At 40.6% G+C, this 21,914-nt stretch overlaps 1 protein-coding gene across 1 annotated transcript in view; it reads right to left on the bottom strand.

Moving 5' to 3' along the window:
* Nucleotides 1–21,914, bottom strand: part of P3H1 (prolyl 3-hydroxylase 1) — a 798,122-nt gene that overhangs the window by 448,221 nt on the left and 327,987 nt on the right. The window contains exon 7 of the mRNA XM_044061892.1: nt 18,588–18,640. Coding sequence (XP_043917827.1) covers nt 18,588–18,640 — 53 coding nt within the window. The remainder of the gene's footprint in view (nt 1–18,587; nt 18,641–21,914) is intronic.

The following is a 21,914-nucleotide window of genomic DNA, read 5'->3' as shown; positions in this document are numbered from 1 at the left end:
TGGATCATGCAATCCTAAATAAGACCAAGACCCAATCCTCCAAAGGCAGACGTCCTGCCTGGTGGACACCAGTCATAAACAAACTATACAATAGAAGGGGGAAGCTACTACATGATAGAGCAAAATCCCAAAAAAGGGAAGACATCTCTGATCAGTATTAGCAAAAAACTAAGGGCACTCATAAAATCGTCTAAGGCCAGCTTCGAGAGAAAAATTGCACAGGACACTAAGGGTAATCACAAGGCTTTCTGTAGTTATGTTAGGAACCTGGGTGGGAATTCCCAGATATGCTCAGAATTAGTCCAAAATAACAAAAAATACCCCAAACCCACAGACATTGCCAACATCCTAGCTGACAGGTTCAGTGCAAACTTCTCCCCCCCCCCACCAAAAGGGCAAATATCTATCCCAGCAGAGTGCTGCCCCCCTGACATCTCAGATGCTCAGGTAAGAGCCGCCCTCTCCAAAGCAAAAAACACAGCATCAATGGGACCAGACGGTGTCCCGGGCTGCGTCCTACATGAACTCAAAGAAGAGCTAAACCCAAACATAAAACTACTGTTCAATCTCAGCCTTACTACAGGTTATGTACCCAAAGAGTGGTGTACAGCAACAGTGGTCCCTCTCCACAAAGGTGGTGCCTCAACGGACCCTGGAAACTATCGCCCCATAAGCCTGACTAGCTTGGTCTGCAAAGCTATGGAAAGGATCATCATGGACCTCATAAATAAAGATATTGGGGACCTACAGACACTGGATCCTACCCAGTTTGGCTTTGTTAATGGCAGATCCTGCCTCTTAAACTTGGTCGACTTCTTTGAAACAGTCACCAAGGCCACTGACGAAGGGAAGGTGGTCCACACAGCCTACCTGGACCTCGCAAAAGCCTTCGATACAATACCCCACTTGGGCATTATAGATAAGCTCACCAGCTTAAATATAAACCCCTATGTCACTAGATGGGTTGCAAACTGGCTCAAGGACAGAACCCACATGGTTAAAATTGCTGGAGCCATGTCAGACTCCAAACCAGTTACAAGTGGCGTCCCACAAGGCTCAGTCCTGGGACCTCTCTTGTTCGGTATATATTTCTCGGAGGTACAGGCCAACACGGAAGGACTGTGGCTGACCAAGTTCACCGATGACTGCAAACTGGGCGCCATAATCGACTCTCCAGCCGACACAAGCATCCTCCAAAAGGGCCTCATAGAAACAGACAACTGGTGCCAGAGCCATGGCCTCAAGCTAAACGCCAAAAAGTGTATAGTCATCCCCTTTGGCAAAAACAAAGTGCCCATAAATTACCATATAGGTGGTAATCCATTAAGTACAGAAGAAGTAATTAGGGACCTGGGGACCCAAGTTGATAGCAATCTCTCATTTGACAACCACGTGGCCAAAGTGGTTAGAAAAACATTTTATATAGCCCACCTAATCATGAAGGGATTCACATCTAGTTTAGGGGAGGTCATCGTGCCTCTTTACTCATCCCTCATCAGGCCCATAATAGAGTACAATGCACCTTTTGGGATGTACCTTACCAAACACCTGCAGCAACTGGAAAGACCCCAAAGGTACCTCACCAACAGGATCAAAGGGCTCAAGCAGATGCCATATTCTGCCTGGTTAAAGAAACTCCAGCTCTACTTAGTGGCATACCGCCTGCTCAGAGTCGACCTGTGCCTGACGTATAAGGCCATGTCCAACCCGGAATTAAGGGACATGTTGCACCTCAAAAAATCCAAATCCCATCAAGCTACACGCTCGAGAGACTTGAACCTGAGCACTGAAATAAATAGGACATGCTTGAGGGACAGATTCATAACCCAGAGGCTCCCTTCACTCTGGAATAAAATCCCAGTCCAGGTTAGGCAGAGTCCCTCATTGACTCTCTTCAACAGGAATCTTGATGAGTGGATGGAGATCGTAGGTTTACCCCGGGTATCCCTTCTGTGTCACTGTTAGACAGAGGCACAGTATACTAACCTCGAAAAAGGGCATAGCAAAATTAATATAAAATGGGTGGCGAAAGCCAAACATACTCTGGCTAGGCTTATAAATGCCCTACGGCAGATAGCCTAGTATGAACCTATGAACCTATAAGAAAGTTACTTTTTTTATCTTTTTCATATCTTTTACTGTTTCTGAGCAGGTAATATCCTTACATTTGGGGGGGTTGTGGTTATACTGATGCAATGGGCATTCAATGTGTATCACAATCCTAATTTCTGCTTTGTTTTATTTGATTTTATGCATATTTACTAATATATTTGAAACTGGGGCATGATACTCTACTGTTTGCTGCTTTTTAATGATTTACTGGTTGTTTTTTTTTTTTTGTTGTTGTTGAGGGGATTTCTGTACTTAGTAGTTTACCTCTGCTAAACAACTTCAAGGTTGCTGCCTTTTGTTTTTTTAGGGTTCTTTTTTTAATAAACATAAAAAAACATCTGTATTGAATTATCACTTATGGCTATGGCAATCATGCATTTATACAAATGAAAATAAACCATACTGACATATTTTCAGCTGCAAACATTATACATCACATATGATCTTCTATCCAGTCACTGTCAATTAAACATTATATAGCTCATTCAGTTCCTGCCTACTCTTAAACCGCATTCTTCCTTCAAAATATTATTCTGCATGTATCATTCCCACAATTCCTATTTTTATGTAATTAGTTCCTACCCTTTTCTAAAGATCCCACTTCCATTTCTTTCATCTCTCTTATAATATCCACTACTTCTAATACAGTTGATTTAGACTTTGATTTCTATTTTCTAGTAGTTGCTTTTTTGGCAGCCACTATAATTAAACCCAGCCAAGCCTATGTCTAGGCAATTCAGATCCGGTATCACAGCTCAAGAAAATCATTTCCTTAGTTACACCAACTTGCTCATCCAGTATTGCAGACAGACTAGTCTGCAGGGAATTTTTAAAGTCTGCCACCTCACTACACTGCCAAAAACTATGTTCCCAGTTACCTTTTGCATCTACCTCATACCTCTAATATTTGCAATCTACCTCAGGAAAAATTATTTGGAGTCTGCTTGGGGTATAACGATACCTATGCATCCTAAATCTTCTAGAATTTTTTGCATATTTGGGAGTCATACATATATCCTCCCATTGTTTGAATTGCTTATCCACTCTCTTTCCAATCCTTTTTAACCTCCTTTGATTGATTCCTACAGTTAGTATGCAAAAGTGTATATGCCCTACTAATTATCACTTCTGTAACAAAAGCTTCTGTTCTAAATTGAACCAAAATCTCTACCAGTGCTGGTCTTTCACTTAGGATCTCCATGTTCCTTTCTCTTTGCCTACACTCTGATATGAATCCTTGATAGGGAAGGCAGTCTCTAGCCTGTAGTCAAAATGCATTCGTAGTCTCTTCGCAAATTACATTCCCTCTCCAAATTATTTCTTCCCAATACCTTGATTGCTTTGCCAGTTTTCTGTACTAAATGCCAGCTTCCTCTTGCCTATTTCCTGTACCCCTAAATGCAGTCATCAATATTGGCAGAATCTCCTTTCTCCATTCCTATGTTGGCTTAGTTCATAAAATACTTCCTGCTACTTTAAGAATATAATATTATTTTTTATTTTATTTATTTATTTTACATTTGTTGACCGGGCTAGTCTAACTGGATACATGTCCATTTTCAGTAGAGGCCCGGGGAGAAACGCTCCAAGCATAAGAATAACAATATAACAAAAAGCAAACAAGTGAAATAAAGTAATAAAGCAACAGTACCATAGTAACATAGGTAAAATGAGAAAAGCAAATGGGACTAACAAACAGTGACTACAAAACATTTAGGCAAAAGCCAGACCAGACATAAACAAGCAAATGCACTAGACAGCACCAGGGAAATTGCAGAAAGATCAAAGTTCCCAAATCCTATCAAATTACTAAGAATAAAGCAAGAGGAGAGAAAAGTTTTGGAGGCAAGAGGGAGGGGTAGGGTTGGAGTAGGAGTGAAATACAAGTTTCAGTCTGGGTTTGCACAAGGACAAAGCCACTTAGTTTTTAGATGTTCTTTTATTTGTTTTTTGAATTGAGAAGCAGATGCTAGGGTAGATAGTTCAGGAGGGAGCTGATTCCATTTTTTCCTACAGTGTTTGAGAAAAGAGAGTCACCAGCTTTGTTGTTTGATTTAGTTAAGGAGACAAGTAGTTTATTTGCAGAACGTAGTGTCGCCAGATTTTTATATGGAGAGATCAGATTAGAGAAGATGGGTGTATCGTTGGGGTGGTATATTATCTTTTGTGTCATACGTAACTGTTGACAGAGTATATGGTTCTGTATTTCTAACCATCCTAGTTGTTTAAGGTTAAGGCAGTGGTGGGTTTTAAAGGGAGAGCATGTGATGAATCTAGCAATACTATTATAGCAGGTAGAAAGTTTGGAGATGTTGTTTTTTGATAGGTTGGTATATATAGCAGAGGCATAGAAAAGGGTAGAAATGAGGTGAGTTTGTGCGATACTTTGCCTGGCTGAGGTGTTAGGAAGGGTTTGATTCTGTAGAGGGTACCAAGTTTTCTGTTGACAGTCTTTATGGTGGAGTTAATATGGTCATCAAAGTTAAGATGATTGTCGATTGTGATACCTAGTAGGTGGGTGGTAGTATCTGGTGCTATATTAGTAGCATTATTGGAGGTTATAGAGAAGAATGGAGTGGGTGACTTATGAGTTGGTGTAAAAAGTAGTAGTTTTGTTTTTTTTTGGATTCAGGAGAAGACGATGTTGCATGAACCAGTTTTCTACTTTTTGGATTACAGTTTGGGTTAGGGATTGGAGTGAGGGTATATTATTGGTAGTACAGATTAAGGTAGTCATCTGCATATTGGATGCAAGTGGTGTGGGGTATGTTCAAGTGGAGATCGTTAATAAATATGGAAAAAAGAAGTGGACCTAAGATAGAGCCTTGAGGGACTCCAATATTAACAGGAAGTAAGGAAGACAAATTGTTATCCCAGAGTACAGCTTGCTGTCTATTTTGAAGATAACATCTGAACCATTGTAATGCTTGTAGGTCGAGAGAAAGGTGCTTTAGTTTTTCAAGAAGTAGGGTATGATTAACCATATCAAAGGCTTTTGACAGGTCTAAAAATAGTGCAGAGGAAAAGGAGTTATTATTGCGTTTTTTGTTTATAGTGTCAGTGAAGGAGAGAAGAGCAGTAGTAGTACTATGGAATGGTCTAAAGCCATGTTAGCAGTTGGCTAGTAGGTTGTTTTGTAGAAGGTGGTTAAGTATTTGTTTGTGAATACATTTTTCCATTATTTTGGCTAATGGGGAGAGTAAGGCAATAGGTCGGTAGTTAGAGAGGTCAATAGAAGTTCCACCTTTGTGTAGAGGGATAATATGTGATATTTTCCATATGGTCGTGATTTTGCCTTCAGTGATGGTTCTGTTAATCAGGATAGATATGGGGTAGTCAATGGCTTGTGCAGCAATTTGTAGGTATTCAGATGGGAGACGGTCTGCGGATGGGGAACAAGGTTTTAGTTTAGTAAGTAGTTTGTAAATAAGAGATGTTGGAACAGGGTGTATATGAAAGGTTGGGGAAGAAGTATTAGAGGTATTCAAATGCGAAGCAGGTAAAGGTGGTAGAGAGTTAGCTAGAGTTTGAATGGCTTCTGTAAAGTATTTATTAAAGGCATCAGGGATCAGGTTGGAATTATTTTGGTTGAAACCTGCAGGGGTGGGAGTAGTAGTGTTTCCTGGCTGAAGAAGTTTATTAATTCCTGACCAAAATTTTTTTGGCATATGTTGTGAAGTTTGTTGGAGGTTTAGGTAGAAGTCTTTTTTATCCCTAAGGGTATCTCTCTTGGTAGCATTTCTTAATTGTTTGAAGAGAAGGTGATCAGATGGGCATTTGGTAGTTCTCCATTTAGCCCAAATTTTGTTTCTAAGTAGCATTTTTTGCCTAGTTTGTTTAGTTAGCCAAGGGGCAGATTTGGTTCTTATTCTAATGGAGCGGTATGGTGAATGGTGATTTAGTATTTGAATAAAGTTAGTATTAAAGTAGGTTACAGCCGCATTAAGTTCCAGATATGTTAGTGGTGACCAATCACATGCTTTTAGTTCGTTTATAAAACTGTTAGGATTAAAGTGTTTTTTAGAGCGTGAAGTTATAAGATTAAGAGTATTTGGAATGTGAACTTTTTGTCTGATAATGTAGGTAAGCATATGGTCACTGATATTATCAGGAAGGGTTCCTGGAGTATAGTTGTTAGGATGGCTATTGATAAGGATCCAATCAAGGGTAGATTCTTTCCTGTTAGGTTTGTGAATTCTAGTAGGAGTAGTTATTAATTGAGAGAAGCCAAAAAGATTTAAGTGGTTAGTTGGGGTCAGAGAATTACAGGTGAGCCAGTCTATGTTAAAATCTCCTAGTACAATGGTCTCTTGGGGAAGTTGTGTAGATAGGTAACTAAGTAGGTGTTCAAGAGTACTAGTGTTGTTTCCAGGGGGAAGATATATACAAAATAGGTAGATAGATTTGGAGTTGTTTAATTGGAGAGTGACAGATAATATTTCGGATTTGGTGTCAAGTAATGGGATAGTGTTAGACAGGGAAATCTGGAGATTAGCTTTATAAATAATAGCAATTCCTCCACCTTTTTTGGTTATGCAGTCATGTCTAAGGATGTTGTAACCTGGAGGGGTAATTTCCTGGTCTAGGGTAGATGGTTTTAGTCATGTTTCTGTGAGAAATAAGATGTCAAAAGAGTGCAGGTGTAGGAGTGCATGAAGGTGTGAGATTTTATTATTGATACTTCTAATGTTGAGATGAGCTATTAGGAGGGAGTTAGGTGCTTTAGATAATGTGGAGTGCACAGGTAAAGTTATATTATCTAGGATATTGGAATTATGACCATTGGGGCCTGGGTTTGGATGAATATCACCATCTGAGAGGAGATGACAATGGTGAAGTAGTTTTATATTAAAGATTTTATTGAGGTTATTCAAACTCTTTTTAGAGGTGAGGTATGTTACATGTGTTGCTCTATGATTTGGGAGTATGTAGTTAGACATAGAGGTTATGTTACAGTGAGTAAGAGTGTTGATACAAGTATAAGATAGAGTTTGTTGGAAATTATGGTTTTGTTTAAAAATAGTAAGGTTTTCCATGAAGGTGAGGGAATAGGGTATGGTTAGAGAGGCTGTAATACAAGTTAAGAGAAGTAACTGTGTGTGAAAATAGTTCTTTGTGTTATAGCCATTGTAGAGAGTAGTTGTTGGAAGAAAGTAGGTATAGTGTGTATGTACGGTTGAAAAGAGGTAAGAATGTTAGTAGAGGATGAGGTGGGTCAAGAGTATAAGGTTAGATAAGTAAAGGATGTAGTGAAGGAATTGGAAAGGGAAGTAGTTAGAGCAGAGGATGGATTAGTATAGGTAATAGGGGTGTAGTTCAGGTGTGAGATAATTAGTATTAATACTGTCAGATATTGATAAGGGAGTGTTTGGTGTTAAGGGGTTTGTAATTGGTTGAGAAGTTAGTGGGGTGTGGCTAGTGAAGTATAAGTTTAGGAGTAGTGGGGTTGGGTGGGATATGGGGGTAAGGTAGGGGAGCGTAGCGGGGCAGACCAAAGTAAGAGGAGCAGTGAGAGGAAACAATCAGTAAGGAGGAAGGTAAGTACAAGAGACAGTAACAGAGTAGACAAGGTGAGAGTCAGAAGAGAAGGACATAGATAGAGAGGGGGAAAACCTGGGAGAGTAGAGGAGAGGGTTAGGTAACGAGTTGTATAAGAACTAGGAAGGAGAATGGGTAGCAGGGTTAAGAAGACTTTGTCAACAGAAAGAGAAGAGTGCAGCAAGCATATAAGCTTTAGAGAAGGTGGTGGGGTGACAAAGGAAATGAGATTACAGGTGGGTGATGACTGCCATCTAGTGGCCAAATCTATAACAGCTATAAAGAGATGGAAGCAGTGGAATATCAAGGTGAAGTAGGGTAGTGGAAAAAGTGGTGTAACAAAGCAGAAGGGTAGCTGTAGTAGTTGGGGGCAAAAGGTAGAATGAAAGATAGTGAAACCACGGGGGTATGGCTGCTGGCAGATTAGTGCACCTTGGAGGTGCTGAGGTTAGATATTTAGTAATAATTAAGCGAACAAAGAATTTATTTGTAACATACAATAATAGTAGCTGTGGCCTTTAGTCCAAGGGCGGCTGGGTTACCCAGGTCACAAAAACACTCAATCAGGCTTAGGTAGGTGGGTTGAGCTGGTCTTGGAGTCCAGAAGGGCACAACAAATGTAGAAAGGTGAGAATAGAAGCTTTGCAGTGAATAATAGTAGCTGTGGCCTTTAGTCCAAGGGCGGCTGGGTTACCCAGGTCACAAACACACTCAATCAGGCTTAGGTAGGTGGGTTGAGCTGGTCTTGGAGTACAGAAGGGCACAACAAATGTAGAAAGGTGATAATAGAAGCTTTGCAGTGAATAATAGTAGCTGTGGCCTTTAGTCCAAGGGCGGCTGGGTTACCCAGGTCACAAAAACACTCAATCAGGCTTAGGTAAGTGGGTTGAGCTGGTCTTGGAGTACAGAAGGGCACAACAAATGTAGAAAGGTGAGAATAGAAGCTTTGCAGTGAATAATAGTAGCTGTGGCCTTTAGTCCAAGGGCGGCTGGGTTACCCAGGTCACAAAAACACTCAATCGGGCTTAGGTAGGTGTGTTGAGCTGGTCTTGGAGTCCAGAAGGGCACAACAAATGTAGAAAGGTGAGAATAGAAGCTTTGCAGTGAATAATAGTAGCTGTGGCCTTTAGTCCAAGGGCGGCTGGGTTACCCAGGTCACAAAAACACTCAATCAGGCTTAGGTAGGTGGGTTGAGCTGGTCTTGGAGTCCAGAAGGGCACAACAAATGTAGAAAGGTGAGAATAGAAGCTTTGCAGTGAATAATAATAGCTGTGGCCTTTAGTCCAAGGGCGGCTGGGTTACCCAGGTCACAAAAACACTCAATCAGGCTTAGGTAGGTGGGTTGAGCTGGTCTTGGAGTCCAGAAGGGCACAACAAATGTAGAAAGGTGAGAATAGAAGCCTTGCAGTGAATAATAGTAGCTGTGGCCTTTAGTCCAAGGGCGGCTGGGTTACCCAGGTCACAAAAACACTCAATCAGGCTTAGGTAGGTGGGTTGAGCTTGTCTTGGAGTCCAGAAGGGCACAACAAATGTAGAAAGGTGAGAATAGAAGCTTTGCAGTCATAGCTATACAAACTAAACGCCAGGGATCGCTCAGCAGCCACGCGTAGACTACTGTTATTCTCAAGCATCTGCATCCAAAATCCCAGTCTATCCTTACTTTTTGAGCGTCCGTCTTGTTTCATCTTCATCCCTTTCTATTTTGTGTTATAGATTTCTGCTTGTGCTATGTATAGGAGTCTAAACTGTGTAGTTCTGAAATATCCCTTCAAATCTGGTATTCCCAAAACATCACGATGTTCATCGTGTTACACTGCTGCAGTCATTACACTTTAGTTATCCTGCCGTCAGGCGGTTCCCCAGTCGGCCTGAGTTCCAAAGTCTTGGTCCGGCATCGGTTGCTGTCACCTCCTCCCTGACGTCAGTGCAACAGGGGTATATAAGATGCAGCCGACGCCATTTTCTTCAGTCTTTCATGCCACGCGGTGCCCAACGCAAAAGCAGTTCGTAAGTGCCGGTCGGCCGACTCCTGAGATTTTCATTCTGAATCCAGAACCAAAGTCTTCTACAAAGCTAAGTACCCCGTTGGAGAAACTTTTTCTTGCCTCAGACCAATGTCAGTAAAAGTTAATAACTGTATTTCTTGTGGGAAGCAAATACCTCATAAGGATTTACATTCTTATTGTATCCCATGCCTAGGCCCAGACCATGACGTCACTGGTTGTTGGTTTTGTGCTAGGTTTAACAAGCGCACTATTAAACATCGGTTTGATTTTGCCCGACATTATTTTGGCAGAAAATTCAATTACACCATGCCGTCGGAACTTCCGACGACCGGAATACATAAAAAGCGCAAAGACAAGGACAGGCATCCAAGGCCCAAAACTGACGACGAGGCGTCTTCTAGGCCGGTCGCCGGTTCTCCGGTTTTCAGCGAGGCGCCTTCGCAGCCCCTGACGACCGCTTCTGCAGAACCACAGGCCGCCTCCGACTCCCACGTGGAGCTGGCTGGGCCTTCAGACGCCCAAGTTTTTCAGCCTACTGAAACTAAACCTTCAGAGGGAACCGAAGTAGCTGAGCAATCCACAGCTTCAAAGGGTGTTTTCAGACCTACTCAGTTAAGCATTAAGCCCTCTGCTAAGTCTATTCCTCCCTTAAAAACAAAGAAACAAATACAGCATTCTCCAGGACAGGCCTCCATGCCTAAGAAACAAATGCTCAAAATGGCCGAAGACTTATCACCCTGATCAGGGGGTCCCATCCCCCTCCAGATAAAAGGCCCAGACATGATGCAGACTATGACTCATCCGACCAGGTGTCCATTTCTTCAGAGTCATCCTCAGACCTAGGATATTCTTTACCCCCTTATGAAGATTCTGATGCTGAGGAATCAATTCCATCAGCCTCTCGGCCTGAGGACTACTCCTTTGGGGAAACCTTACATACCATGAGGGAGCATTTCCATTGGGAAGGCCAGGATTACTCAGAATCCAAGAAAAGGCTCAGAGAGACTTCCTTTTATTACCCCAACACAGACCCCTTGCTATTCAGCCAGTGTTAGACATTGTGGATGATGTGTATTCTGAATCCAGCTTAAATCCCGACTCCTTACCTCCACCCCAGTTAAACCTGACAGATATTACAGAGTCCCTGACTCACACAAATTTCTGTATAAAAGCCCTGCTGCTGACCCTGAAACTATTTCTCAGGGACCCAAAGGAATTAAGGCCGCATCATCAAAAAACCCAGTTCCCTCTGGGAGAGATTCCAGAGCATTAGACAGATGGGGAAAGAAAGTATATACATCTGCAACTTTAGCAATTAGAGCCTTAAATTGCCAGTTTCACATGCTAAAATATCAACAATTTTTGATGTCTCAGTTGAAACAAAAAATGCTTCCAGATTCAGATCCTCCTAATTTTAAAGAAATGCAGATTTGTTGCATGCAGCTGAACAAGTGGGAAAACATGCTTTGCAATGTGGTTTTGATTCTTTGGAGGCCTCCTGTAGAGCAGCAGTTACAGGCTCTGTCATTAGAAGGCATGCTTGACTAAAAGAACATACGTTACCAGATCATGTTAAAGCCAAATTATTGGATGCACCTTTGCAGCGGGATGTGTTATTTGGAGTTAAAGCAGAAGAAGTATTAAAGAAGATGGAGGATAAGGCAAAATCTATGCAAACGGTGAAGGACTTCTTACAGATTCAGTCTCCTCGATTTAGCAGAAATTGGCCAACAAAGAATTGGTCCTTTCCAGTTACAGACAGACCTCAAAGGGGCAGATACAGACGTTCAAGTGGTAGAGGCCAACCAGAAGGTCCTTACAGGTCTCGGCAATGGGGTGCACCAGGCCAGAAGGAAGGGGAAGACAGGCCCCAACCATATAAAAAGCAGCCTCAATGACTTCCCACTACAGCTGCCAAACAGCTCTCTCTTGGCAGCCCCCTTAGGAGGAAAACTGGCACTTTTCTATCACAATTGGCATTGGATCACCAAAGACAAATGGGTTCTCAACACTGTATCTCAAGGTTACAGGTTCTACTTTCACACTCTGCCAAGGTTAAAAGGAATGCCAAATCTGTCACCAAATCAATGGGCAGAGGCTCAAAAACAAATTACAGTGCTCATGGACATGAGAGCTATTCAAAGGTACCACCACAGGAGCAAGGACAAGGATTTTACTCAAAACTTTTTCTGGTTCCCAGAAAGGACAAAGCCTGGAGGCCCATTCTGGATCTTTCTTCTCTAAACACTTATCTGGATGTTCTGAAATTCAAAATGTTGACACTACAGCAGCTTCTTCCCATGCTGGGCAAGAAAGCTTGGCTCGTGACCTTGGACCTCAAGGAGGCATACCTGCATGTCCCTATCAGACAAAACTGCAGAAGATACCTCAGATTCATAGCTGGTTCAATGCACTATCAATTCTCTGCACTGCCCTTTGGCTTATCTACTGCGCCCAGGGTCTTCACAAAGTGCCTGGCACCAGTAATTGCATTTTGCAGACAGAAAGGAATTCAAATTTATCTGTACCTGGACAACTGCCTGATTCAAGAAGAGAGCAAGGACATTCTTCTAAAGCATCTGGCGTTCGTAAAAAAGTTATTAAGTTGCCTGGAGTACACAGTAAATGAAAAGAAATCAAAACTAGTGCCCTCACAACAGATAATATTCTTGGGTGCCAGCTTGAACACAACGGCCCAGATGGCTTATCTCATGCCAGACAAGCAAGGAAAACTGACTCAATACTTTCAATTGATGGCAACAAAGACCTAACTCCCTGCAAGAAAAATTCTGCAGGCCTTGGGTTACATCGCATCTTGCATACTACTAATTCCATATGCCAGACTGCATATGAGGAAACTACAATGGTACCTAAAGAGTGTATGGTATCAACACTGTGAAAGTTTGGAAACAGTTATACCACTAATTCCTTGCCTTCAACAGGAGTTTCGATGGTGGGCTCAAGCTTGTCACCTCAACAAGGGACAGCCTTTCATTCAACCCACAGCCAGGCAAACACTGAAAACAGATGCATCGGATTACGCCTGGGGAGCACACATGGCAGGAAAATGTATTCAGGGCGAGTGGCCCTCAGAACAAAGGCATCTTCACATCAATCAAAAAGAGATGCTAGCTGTACAAAATGCCCTTATAGCTTTCAAGGACCTGCTGCATCCAGGACAACTATTACTAAAGACAGACAACACCACAATTATGTGGTACATAAACAAGCAAGGGGGCACACACTCCTACCCCCTCTGCAGACAAGCCATGACCTTGTGGAACACAGCTCTAGACTACCAAGTTCATCTGCAAGCACAATTCCTGCCAGGAGAGAAAAACACGCTGGCAGACGACTTAAGCAGAAACATCATGGATCCCCACGAATGGGAATTGAATCCACAAATATTCAGACTGATAACACAGAAATGGTGGAGCCCAGACTCTGTTTGCATCCCTAATGAATTGCCAGATACAGAAATTCTGCAGGAGTTACCATCCAAAAGCATGGAAAGTGGATGCCCTCTCATTCAGCTGAAAAAACCCACAAGTATACGCTTTCCCTCCTCTATCTCTCCTTCCAAAGGTACTCATAAAAGCCAGGCAAGAAGAGCCAAAGATGACCCTGAATGCACCAGACTGGCCACGCCAGCACTGGTACCCAATCTTAAAGAACTTAGCACAAGAACCACCCTGGATTTTGCCTCAAATCTCACATCTGCTGACTCAGCACAACAATCAGATACTTCACAGCCAGCTAAAGACCTTAAACTTAGCTGCATGGAAAATTCCTTAGTCAAGCAAGCAATGCCTCTCTCCAAAGTTGTTATGGATGTCATTCTGGAGGCCAGGAGGCCTAGTACCAGGAAAGCCTATTCAGATAAATGGAAGAGATTCTGTGCCTGGAACCAGGCTCACAGCCTTGACCCTCTTGTCCCAAACTTTCCTCAGATACTACAATATTTAACTGAGATGCTGGACAAGGGTCTCTCCTTTTCATCCATCAAGATCCACACCTCTGCCATTTCTGCTCATTACAACACGGATCCACCAATTTTTTCTAATCCTTTGCTAAACCAGTACCTCAGAGGGGCTAAAAACATAAGACCGCCCCATAGAGCACCTACTCCAACTTGGGACCTCAACCTTGTTTTGGAAAAATTAACTTTACCTCCTTTTGAGCCAGCTAACACAGCAGAATTAAAATGTATATCTTGGAAAACTGCTCTGCTACTGGCAATAACATCAGCACGAAGAGTTTCAGAATTACAGGCACTAATGGCAGTGGAACCTTTCCTCATTTTCCACCAGGACAGGATGTCTTTAAAAACTAACCTTACGTTTATGCCAAAGGTGGTATCAAGTGTGGCTCTAAACCAAACTATTTACTTGCCAACCTTTTATCCAAAACCACAGAATAAAGGGGAGAGACTACTGCATTCTTTGGACATTCACAGGCAGTTACGCTTCTACTTGGACAAAACCAAAGCTTTCAGAAAATCGGAGCAATTATTGGTAGCATATGCTGCAGGAGCACAGGGAAAAGCCATTTCAAAACAGACTATTTCAAAATGGATAGGACATTGCATATGTTTCTACTATACACACAATGGGAAACCTGTACCTAGCAGCATTAGATCTCACTCTATCAGGGCAACAGCCACTTCAACTGCCTACCTCAGAGGAGTACCTACCAAGGATATTTTGGAAGCAGCAACATGGAGTTCTGTGCATACCTTCATCAAGCATTACCATTTGCCTTTATACTCCAAATCCAGAGCTGGCTTTGCCACTGCTGAGCTGCAGGGCCTTATAGCCACCCCTAATGCCTTATAGAACCAGTCACCCTACCTCAGCTTTGGGATTCCACCCATGTGTAATGACTGCAGCAGTGTAACACGATGAACATAGTACAGTTTTGTACCTACCATAAATGTAGATGTTCGAGTGTAAACACTGCTGCAGTCCAGGTTACCCTCCCTCCTTCCCCTCTTACTTGTTGGTACGTACCTATGTCTTCTACCCTTCACTACCTATGGGGAGTATTTGCTGGTAACTGAAAGTTGTTATTTGCTTTTCTTATGTATACTTTACTAGAAATTTGAATTGCCTACCTATATGGGGGCACCTGACATCTGGGGCAAGAAAAACTGAAGAAAATGGCGTAGGCTGCATCTTATATACCCCTGTCGCACTGACATCAGGGAGGAGGCAACAGCAACCGACACCGGACCAAGACTTTGGAACTCAGGCCAACTGGAGAACCGCCTGATGGCAGGATAACCCAAGTGTAATGACTGCAGCAGTGTTTACACTCGAACATCTACATTTATGGTAGGTACACAACTGTACTTTCTACTGGAAGGATCAAGTTATCCCACTTGACTCTTGCTCTCTTTTATTCCCAGACAAAATCCTTCAACACTTCATTAATTGCAATCCAAAACTTCTTTGGTTAATAAAAAAAATTCCTGACCTGTGTATAACACTAAAGGAACTAAAACATTTTCACTGTTTGTATCTAGTTATCCATATCCATAAAACAGTGCTTCCAGTTTATCAGTTTTATATTATCTTTTGTTTAGTCTCTTCCCACATATCCTAAGCTGCCATAACAGAATCCTTTTTAACCCATAGTCCCAAGTACTTAATTTTATCATGTCCTCATAAACATGGCTAGACGAAATTGAAGTGTATTAACCCACCTCCAAGTTCGCGCAGGAATGGGCGTGCCCACCGTGATTGCCATGCCAGAGGGCAGGTATTAACAATGGCAATGTGCCGTGATTGACACGCAATGCAAATGTAATGGTCAAATAAGTGCAAATAATAGTAAATATGTAAATAGTAAATGGTAAACAGGTCAAATAAGCACAAACACTAGACTAAACTAGTGGAAATCGACAATGTGTCTTTATTCCACCCATAGGGAGGATATCAGAGAGTCTCCTAGATCTGTTAACTAAAGTGAAAGCTAAAAAAGTACTTTACAAACGTGTATAACAAATATCTGAATGCAACTTTCTTAACTCAGCCTTAAGCTATTTTCATTGCACAATAATTTATCCCTTGCTACTCTGACTGTACTCTATCTTTATTGAATATTATGATAAAACTTTGGCTTCTGTTTTCTATTAACATAGAGTTTCTCAAATGATGACCCCAGCCTTTCTGGAAAGGGCTAGGATTGTTTCAAGGGACACCCAAGCAAGTATGAAAATTGTAGCTACTTAAGACATTAAGCATTATTAAAGTAGATACCTGGACAACACTTTCCATTAATTTCTTATTATGTTTTACTGTACAAACAGTACTTGTCTTTGTACTTCTGCCCCAATTTGCGAAATAAAAAAAATGCTTTGATTTGACAGCAATCGCATCTGTGTAATGTAATGTTTTTTGTGCAATTAGCTGTTATTTGCTTATGTTTTAATACGCCTATAATGTTTTCTGTTTAAAGGTCTATATTACCTTGTGTTTTAATTAAGCTGTGGGCGTAGTAGTCAACATGCTCCAAGCGGTGGGCGGAGTAGTCAACATGCTTGCAGGCGGAGTTTGGGAGGGGCTTGCTACTGCGCATCTGGTGGGTTAATACACTTCAATTTCGTCCATGACTATTGTTGAACCAGTTTGTGTGTGGGTGCATAATTTACAGCCATTGCCTGTGTTTTATCTTCATTAATTTTGTATCCGAAAAAGACATAAAATTGTCTCAGAATGTTCCACAACACTGAAATGCCCTTTTCTGGTTTTATCAGGTACAAAATAATATAATCTGCAAATAAAGTCAACGTTTCTTGATTACCATACCAATTGCATCCTTGAGTTTCTGGGTCTCTTATTTTCTTAGTCGATGGTTTTACATATAAAGCAAATAACAAAGGGGAAAGGGGACAACCCTGCCTGGTTCCTCTGTTCAAACAGAACGTATCAGAGAGAAGCCCTCACATTTTAATTTTCACATCCAATCCCTCATATATCCTTCTAATTAACCTTGTTATTGTGTCATGAAATAGCAAATGCTTCCACTGCCCTTTTCATAAAATCCTGGCTTACTCTGTCAAATACTTTCTCTGCATCAAGACACAGCAACAACAGTGGCATTTTCTTATATTCTGATTCCCTCTGGATCGTCATTGTTCTATTAACATTGTCAAATGTTTGCTGCCCTTCACAAAACTACACTGATCCATACCTATCAGTTTTGGCAACACCTTTAACCATTATAGACATAAACACTTTATAATCATGGTTTAAAATCAAAATGGGCCTAAATAAAACAGAATTGAGTTGATCTTTACTATTTTTAGGTATTACAGCCACCACAGCTTTCTTCCAGAATGTTAGTGCTTCTCCTACTTTTAAAATACTGTAAAACAAAACCATGCAGATCTTTGTCACTTTCGTCCCGCCTAGTCTCCAAACTTACACAGGAATACCATTTATTCCTGGAGATTTTACTGTAGATTGGCTATATGTCACCATTTTTATCTCAGCTCCTTCTATTCTGTTAATAATTGAAGCTCATCTTGAGGGTTTCTGGTTAATGGCTCAGTGATATTTTACTGCAGTTTATCAAGGATCTTGTTTTTACAGGGCTTTATGCAACAATAACAGCCCTGTTACACGACTCAGTGATATTTTACTGCAATTTGTCCGTTCTTTAAGAATCTTGTTTTTACAGGGCTTCTTAATCCCTTGGGTTTGTATGGAAAGTAGCAGTGCTTTATGTTTCATTTATAAAATTATTTGTTATTTTTATTTCCTACTCTTGGGATTTGTTGAGATGTTTTGCTTTATTTATGCAGTCTGACTAAAATCTAAATATGAATTTTTATACCCAAACAGAATACACTTCCTTTCATTCTTCAGTCCTTTCAGGCATTTAGGACTGTAGCTTAACTAAGTTGACTAATTAAATTTGAGTGTAGGAATAAAAAAAAATAAAACATTGACTGATGTGTATAATGTATTGAACACAGCAAATATCATACAATGATCCTGTTTGTTTTTTCCTTTCAAGTAAAAAAAAAAATAATCTGGGCCCTCTTAAAAACAGTGACTACATCACATATAGATCACAGTTGTCCTGGTCTGTCTCCAGTGTAATCACTCTACAAGTGGGACCCACTTCTCCAGCATAGAAATGTATTTTGATTGTCCATATTTCAAACCAAAAAGCAAGCAATCAAAGATCAGACACAGCCTTTTGCCAGGTTAGTGTATGCCAAGCAGAGGTAATTTTTTTGTCCTGCAGCCTGCTACCACAAAACAGCAGGCAACAAGCCAGATACTGAAGCATGCATGTTCCACTATATATTTACACAATCACTATATGCTGCCCTGCTACAGCAAGCTCAGTGTTACTATTTCATCTGTAAGGCATGCACTGGAAGTTCCATCCATCTTGGTGGTAAGGATAGTAGCCCATCAAATAAGCAAAATAAAACCACTACAGCCAGACTTCTAACCAACTACATTTATTCCCATACCTGTTCTCCCAGAAGAACAGTATTTATGCACTAGCAGAAAGGCAAAAAAATATATGTTACCCAGATAACATTTGTGTGAACAATTACAAACCTTTCCACTATGTGTCTCTAAACTATACTATACTCTTTTGGAAATCCTTAAAGTGGTCATAGTAAACAACTTCAGCCACTGCTTAGGCCTGGCAAACACGAAGTTCAAACCCCAAAGCTGAGAACATGAGCAGCACTGAGATATTTAAAATACTACGTCCTTCTCCCACTCCTACATTTATTTGTAAATCTGAGGCAACATGTCATAACCAAACTCAGTTCTGTACCTCATTAAAAAATTCCGTCACCTTTAATGACTATTGACTTAGTCTTAGGCAATGCGCTAGACCCCATCTCCAAGACAGATATGTACTTTCGAAAATAATTATATACATAGTTTCAACTCTTACTTTTGCTTCTCTCGCAATCGTTTGGGCATAACATCCTCTGGAGTCCATGTGTCCTGAAAGCAAACAAAAAGACTGATTAGCTAGGTGGTACTGAGTTAACGGCATCTTTTCAGAACTCTGCATTTTGTTAAAATATTGACAGGAAAACACTTTATTTTATTTTTTTTTTCATTCTCTACATTTTTTAAATACATTTTTTATCATTCTGGAAAGTTTGGTCTCTACTGAAAGTAATTTTCCTGTCAAGAAAATGAAGGCAAGAGTTTTTCTTATCACACTGAAGGATGATCAACTCGAAGAATAAGCCTTCTAACCACACTGACCCTGCTATGAAGAAAGAACTGCATCAAGTGACATCTCCACTACAAGACTTACCAATAAAGTTGCTGGACTTCAGCAAAACCTAAAAGAAGTCAAAGAAAATAGTCTACAACAAATATATTCAAGGACTTACTTCAACTTCAAACTAAAATCTCAGATATTGAATATGCTGTATCTGACACAGATACTAGACTTATGGAAAATGAATCTCAAGTATCAACTTAAAAAAAATCAAAATTCTTGAGTAATGGAAAAACTAGATGACTTGGGGAACAGGGAGAGAAGAAATAACATAAGATTTTCGGTCTTTCAGACAAAGGTGAGGGTGATAACATAAAAAGAAGTTATGTCTTAGCATAATGTTTTATCTATGTTGTTGATCTTTGTTCATTCATTACTGATGGGGTATCGGTTCCGGCCCTGGAACCGAGCCGGCCATATATCAAGCTCGCGTCAGCCAAAAACTCTCGAGCCAAAGTCCTACCCAGAATGCTCTGCTCCTTGTTACCTCAGATCGAGTTTGCAAGTTGATAGACAAAAGTAGAGACTACCTCTCATCATAACAGACCTACAATAAAGGAGTATATGAGATCAACCAGGAACCTCTGGATGGGGATGGAGGGTGGGGAGTAATGAATGAACGAAGATCAACAACACAGATGGAACGTTATGGTAAGACATAACTTCTTTATCTGATGTTGTTAATCTTTGTTCATTCCTTACTGATGGGACAGAGTCCCCAGCTACCTATATCCCTGGATGGCCCTCATGGAAAGACATTCCTGAGCACCATGGAGCCAAAAGAAGCTCTATCTCTGGAGGCCAAGTCCAATTTGTAATGAAGAATAAAGGTATGAGGTTTGGCCCAAGTCACAGCTGAGCAAATATCATTGAGGGAAGCCTTAGCATGAAAAGCTGCTGAAGTTGCCAGAGACCTTGTAGAATGTGCTTTCACTCTGTGAGGGAAGGTAATATTGTTCTTGATGTAGATAAAGGTAATGCAATTTCCCAACCACGAAGCCAATGTAACTTTTGAGACAGGATGACCTAGTCTTGGTCCAGAAAAAGCCAGAAATAGTTGGTCTGATTTACGGTTAGATTTTGTTCTGTCCAGATAAAATCGTATTTGCCTATGAACATCCAAGGAATGCAGGCAATACTCTCGCCTGTTAGAGTGGTTAGGAAGAAATACTGGAAGGTCAATGGACTGGTTGACAGACCGCTCTGACACCACTTTTGGTAAAAAGGAAGAATTCGTTCTCTGTGATACCCTATCCTTATGGGAGATAAGATAGGGAGGTTTGATGCATAACACTTGAAGTTCTGACAAGCGTCTGGCCGATGTGATTGCAATTAGAAACAAAGTTTTCCGTGAGAGATATTTTAAATCACATGAAGATGCAAGTTCAAAGGGGGGGAGCTGTTAGGGCTTGCAAGACCAAGGCCAAATCCCAAGGTTGTACTGGTTCTTTAAAGGTTTTAGATGAAGAGCCCCCTTCAAGAAAGTTTTACAGAGTCTATGTGACATGAGTGAAGAATCCTGAAACCCAATGTGGAAATTCAAAATGGTAGCTAAATGCACACGAACAGTAGAGGCAGACACCCCAGAGTGGAAAAGGTGAGATAAGTAATCCAAAACCACCGACACTGGGGCTGACAAAGGGTCTAACTGTTTATTCGCTGCCTGAAAAATAAACAGCACCTGGAACGGTCAACAATATAAAATAACACCAATATCCGCTCTCAGTCAGCAGTAACAACAGCACCGAACACTTCTTGTTGAACAAAATATGTTTATTGGAAATAAAACAAGCTGGAATCCAAAACACACATCACAGTTAAGCGCTTTCATCTACTCTATGTAGACTTCCTCAGAACTGAATCATCCTAACCACTACCCTCTTATATACAAACATAAATCAATTAATTTCATCAATTATATAAAACAATTAAAACATAGTAAGATACGAGAATTTAAAGTGCTCAGTGCTTAATTTCCTTATCCATTGCCTTACCTATGTAAAAAAGAAAAAAAGAACAAAGAATATTCATTCAAACTTCACACGTTAAAAAAACAGTTGCTTACCACATAAAAATGAATATACCAACAAATATATATGTGACATTGACATTTATAATAATGACATACATGCCACCATAAAATACATGCCTTGCTTTAACTAAACTTTTGTAAATCTCCACCACTCTCTTAGCTACCCTCTATTTTCCAGAATGGGTTTGATGGAGACTGTTTCATTAAGTCCAGGAAATGTAGAGGCATTTAGTTTAATTTGCCACCTAGTTTCTTCCTCTCCAAGTTTATATTTCATACTTCCCCCTCTAGGGTTTGCTTTTATACATTCTAAAATACCAAAATTAAAGGAATCACAATGTGTATTACCACTGAGATGTCTCCATAAAGCATTATTGGTATCCTTTTTTCTTATTTTGTAAATATGGTCATAAATTCTATTTCTAAGACATCTCTCCGTCTTCCCCACATAAAAACAAGGACATTTGGTACACTTAGCTAAATAAACTAGGTAAGATGTTCTGCAGTTGCCTTTTCTGAATCTAACCTCTGTTTTATTTTTGTCTTCCAGAATTAAATAGGGTACCCGAATAATATACCCACATTGGTTACAGCTCCCACATTTTGTGGTACCTATGGAATTGTGTCCATGATTACTGTCCATAGTTTTCTTTTCTAGTCTCATTTTCAAATTGCATCCATTCTTAGATACAAACTTGGATGCCCCCCCCTCCACCTTCTTATATACACTATCATCAGTTTTCAGTATATTCCAGTTGTTTTCAATTATTTTCTTAATATCTCCCACCTGGTGGGCATATTGCAAAATACATGCCCTAGTGAATTCATTAGTGACCATGTCTTTATTTGTCACATTCATCTCCTGTGTATGGTCTATCCCTGTTCCCAATATGGGTTTATATTTATTCCCCCATTCTTTTTTCACATACTCTTTTATATCCACTATCATTCCC

Source organism: Protopterus annectens, chromosome 2.part0 (genome assembly GCF_019279795.1).
Source record: "Protopterus annectens isolate FY-2018-M chromosome 2.part0, PAN1.0, whole genome shotgun sequence".
NCBI lineage: Eukaryota > Metazoa > Chordata > Ceratodontiformes > Protopteridae > Protopterus > Protopterus annectens.
The sequence above is the reverse complement of the archived record's forward strand: the minus strand, read 5'-3'. Positions and strand labels throughout refer to the sequence as shown.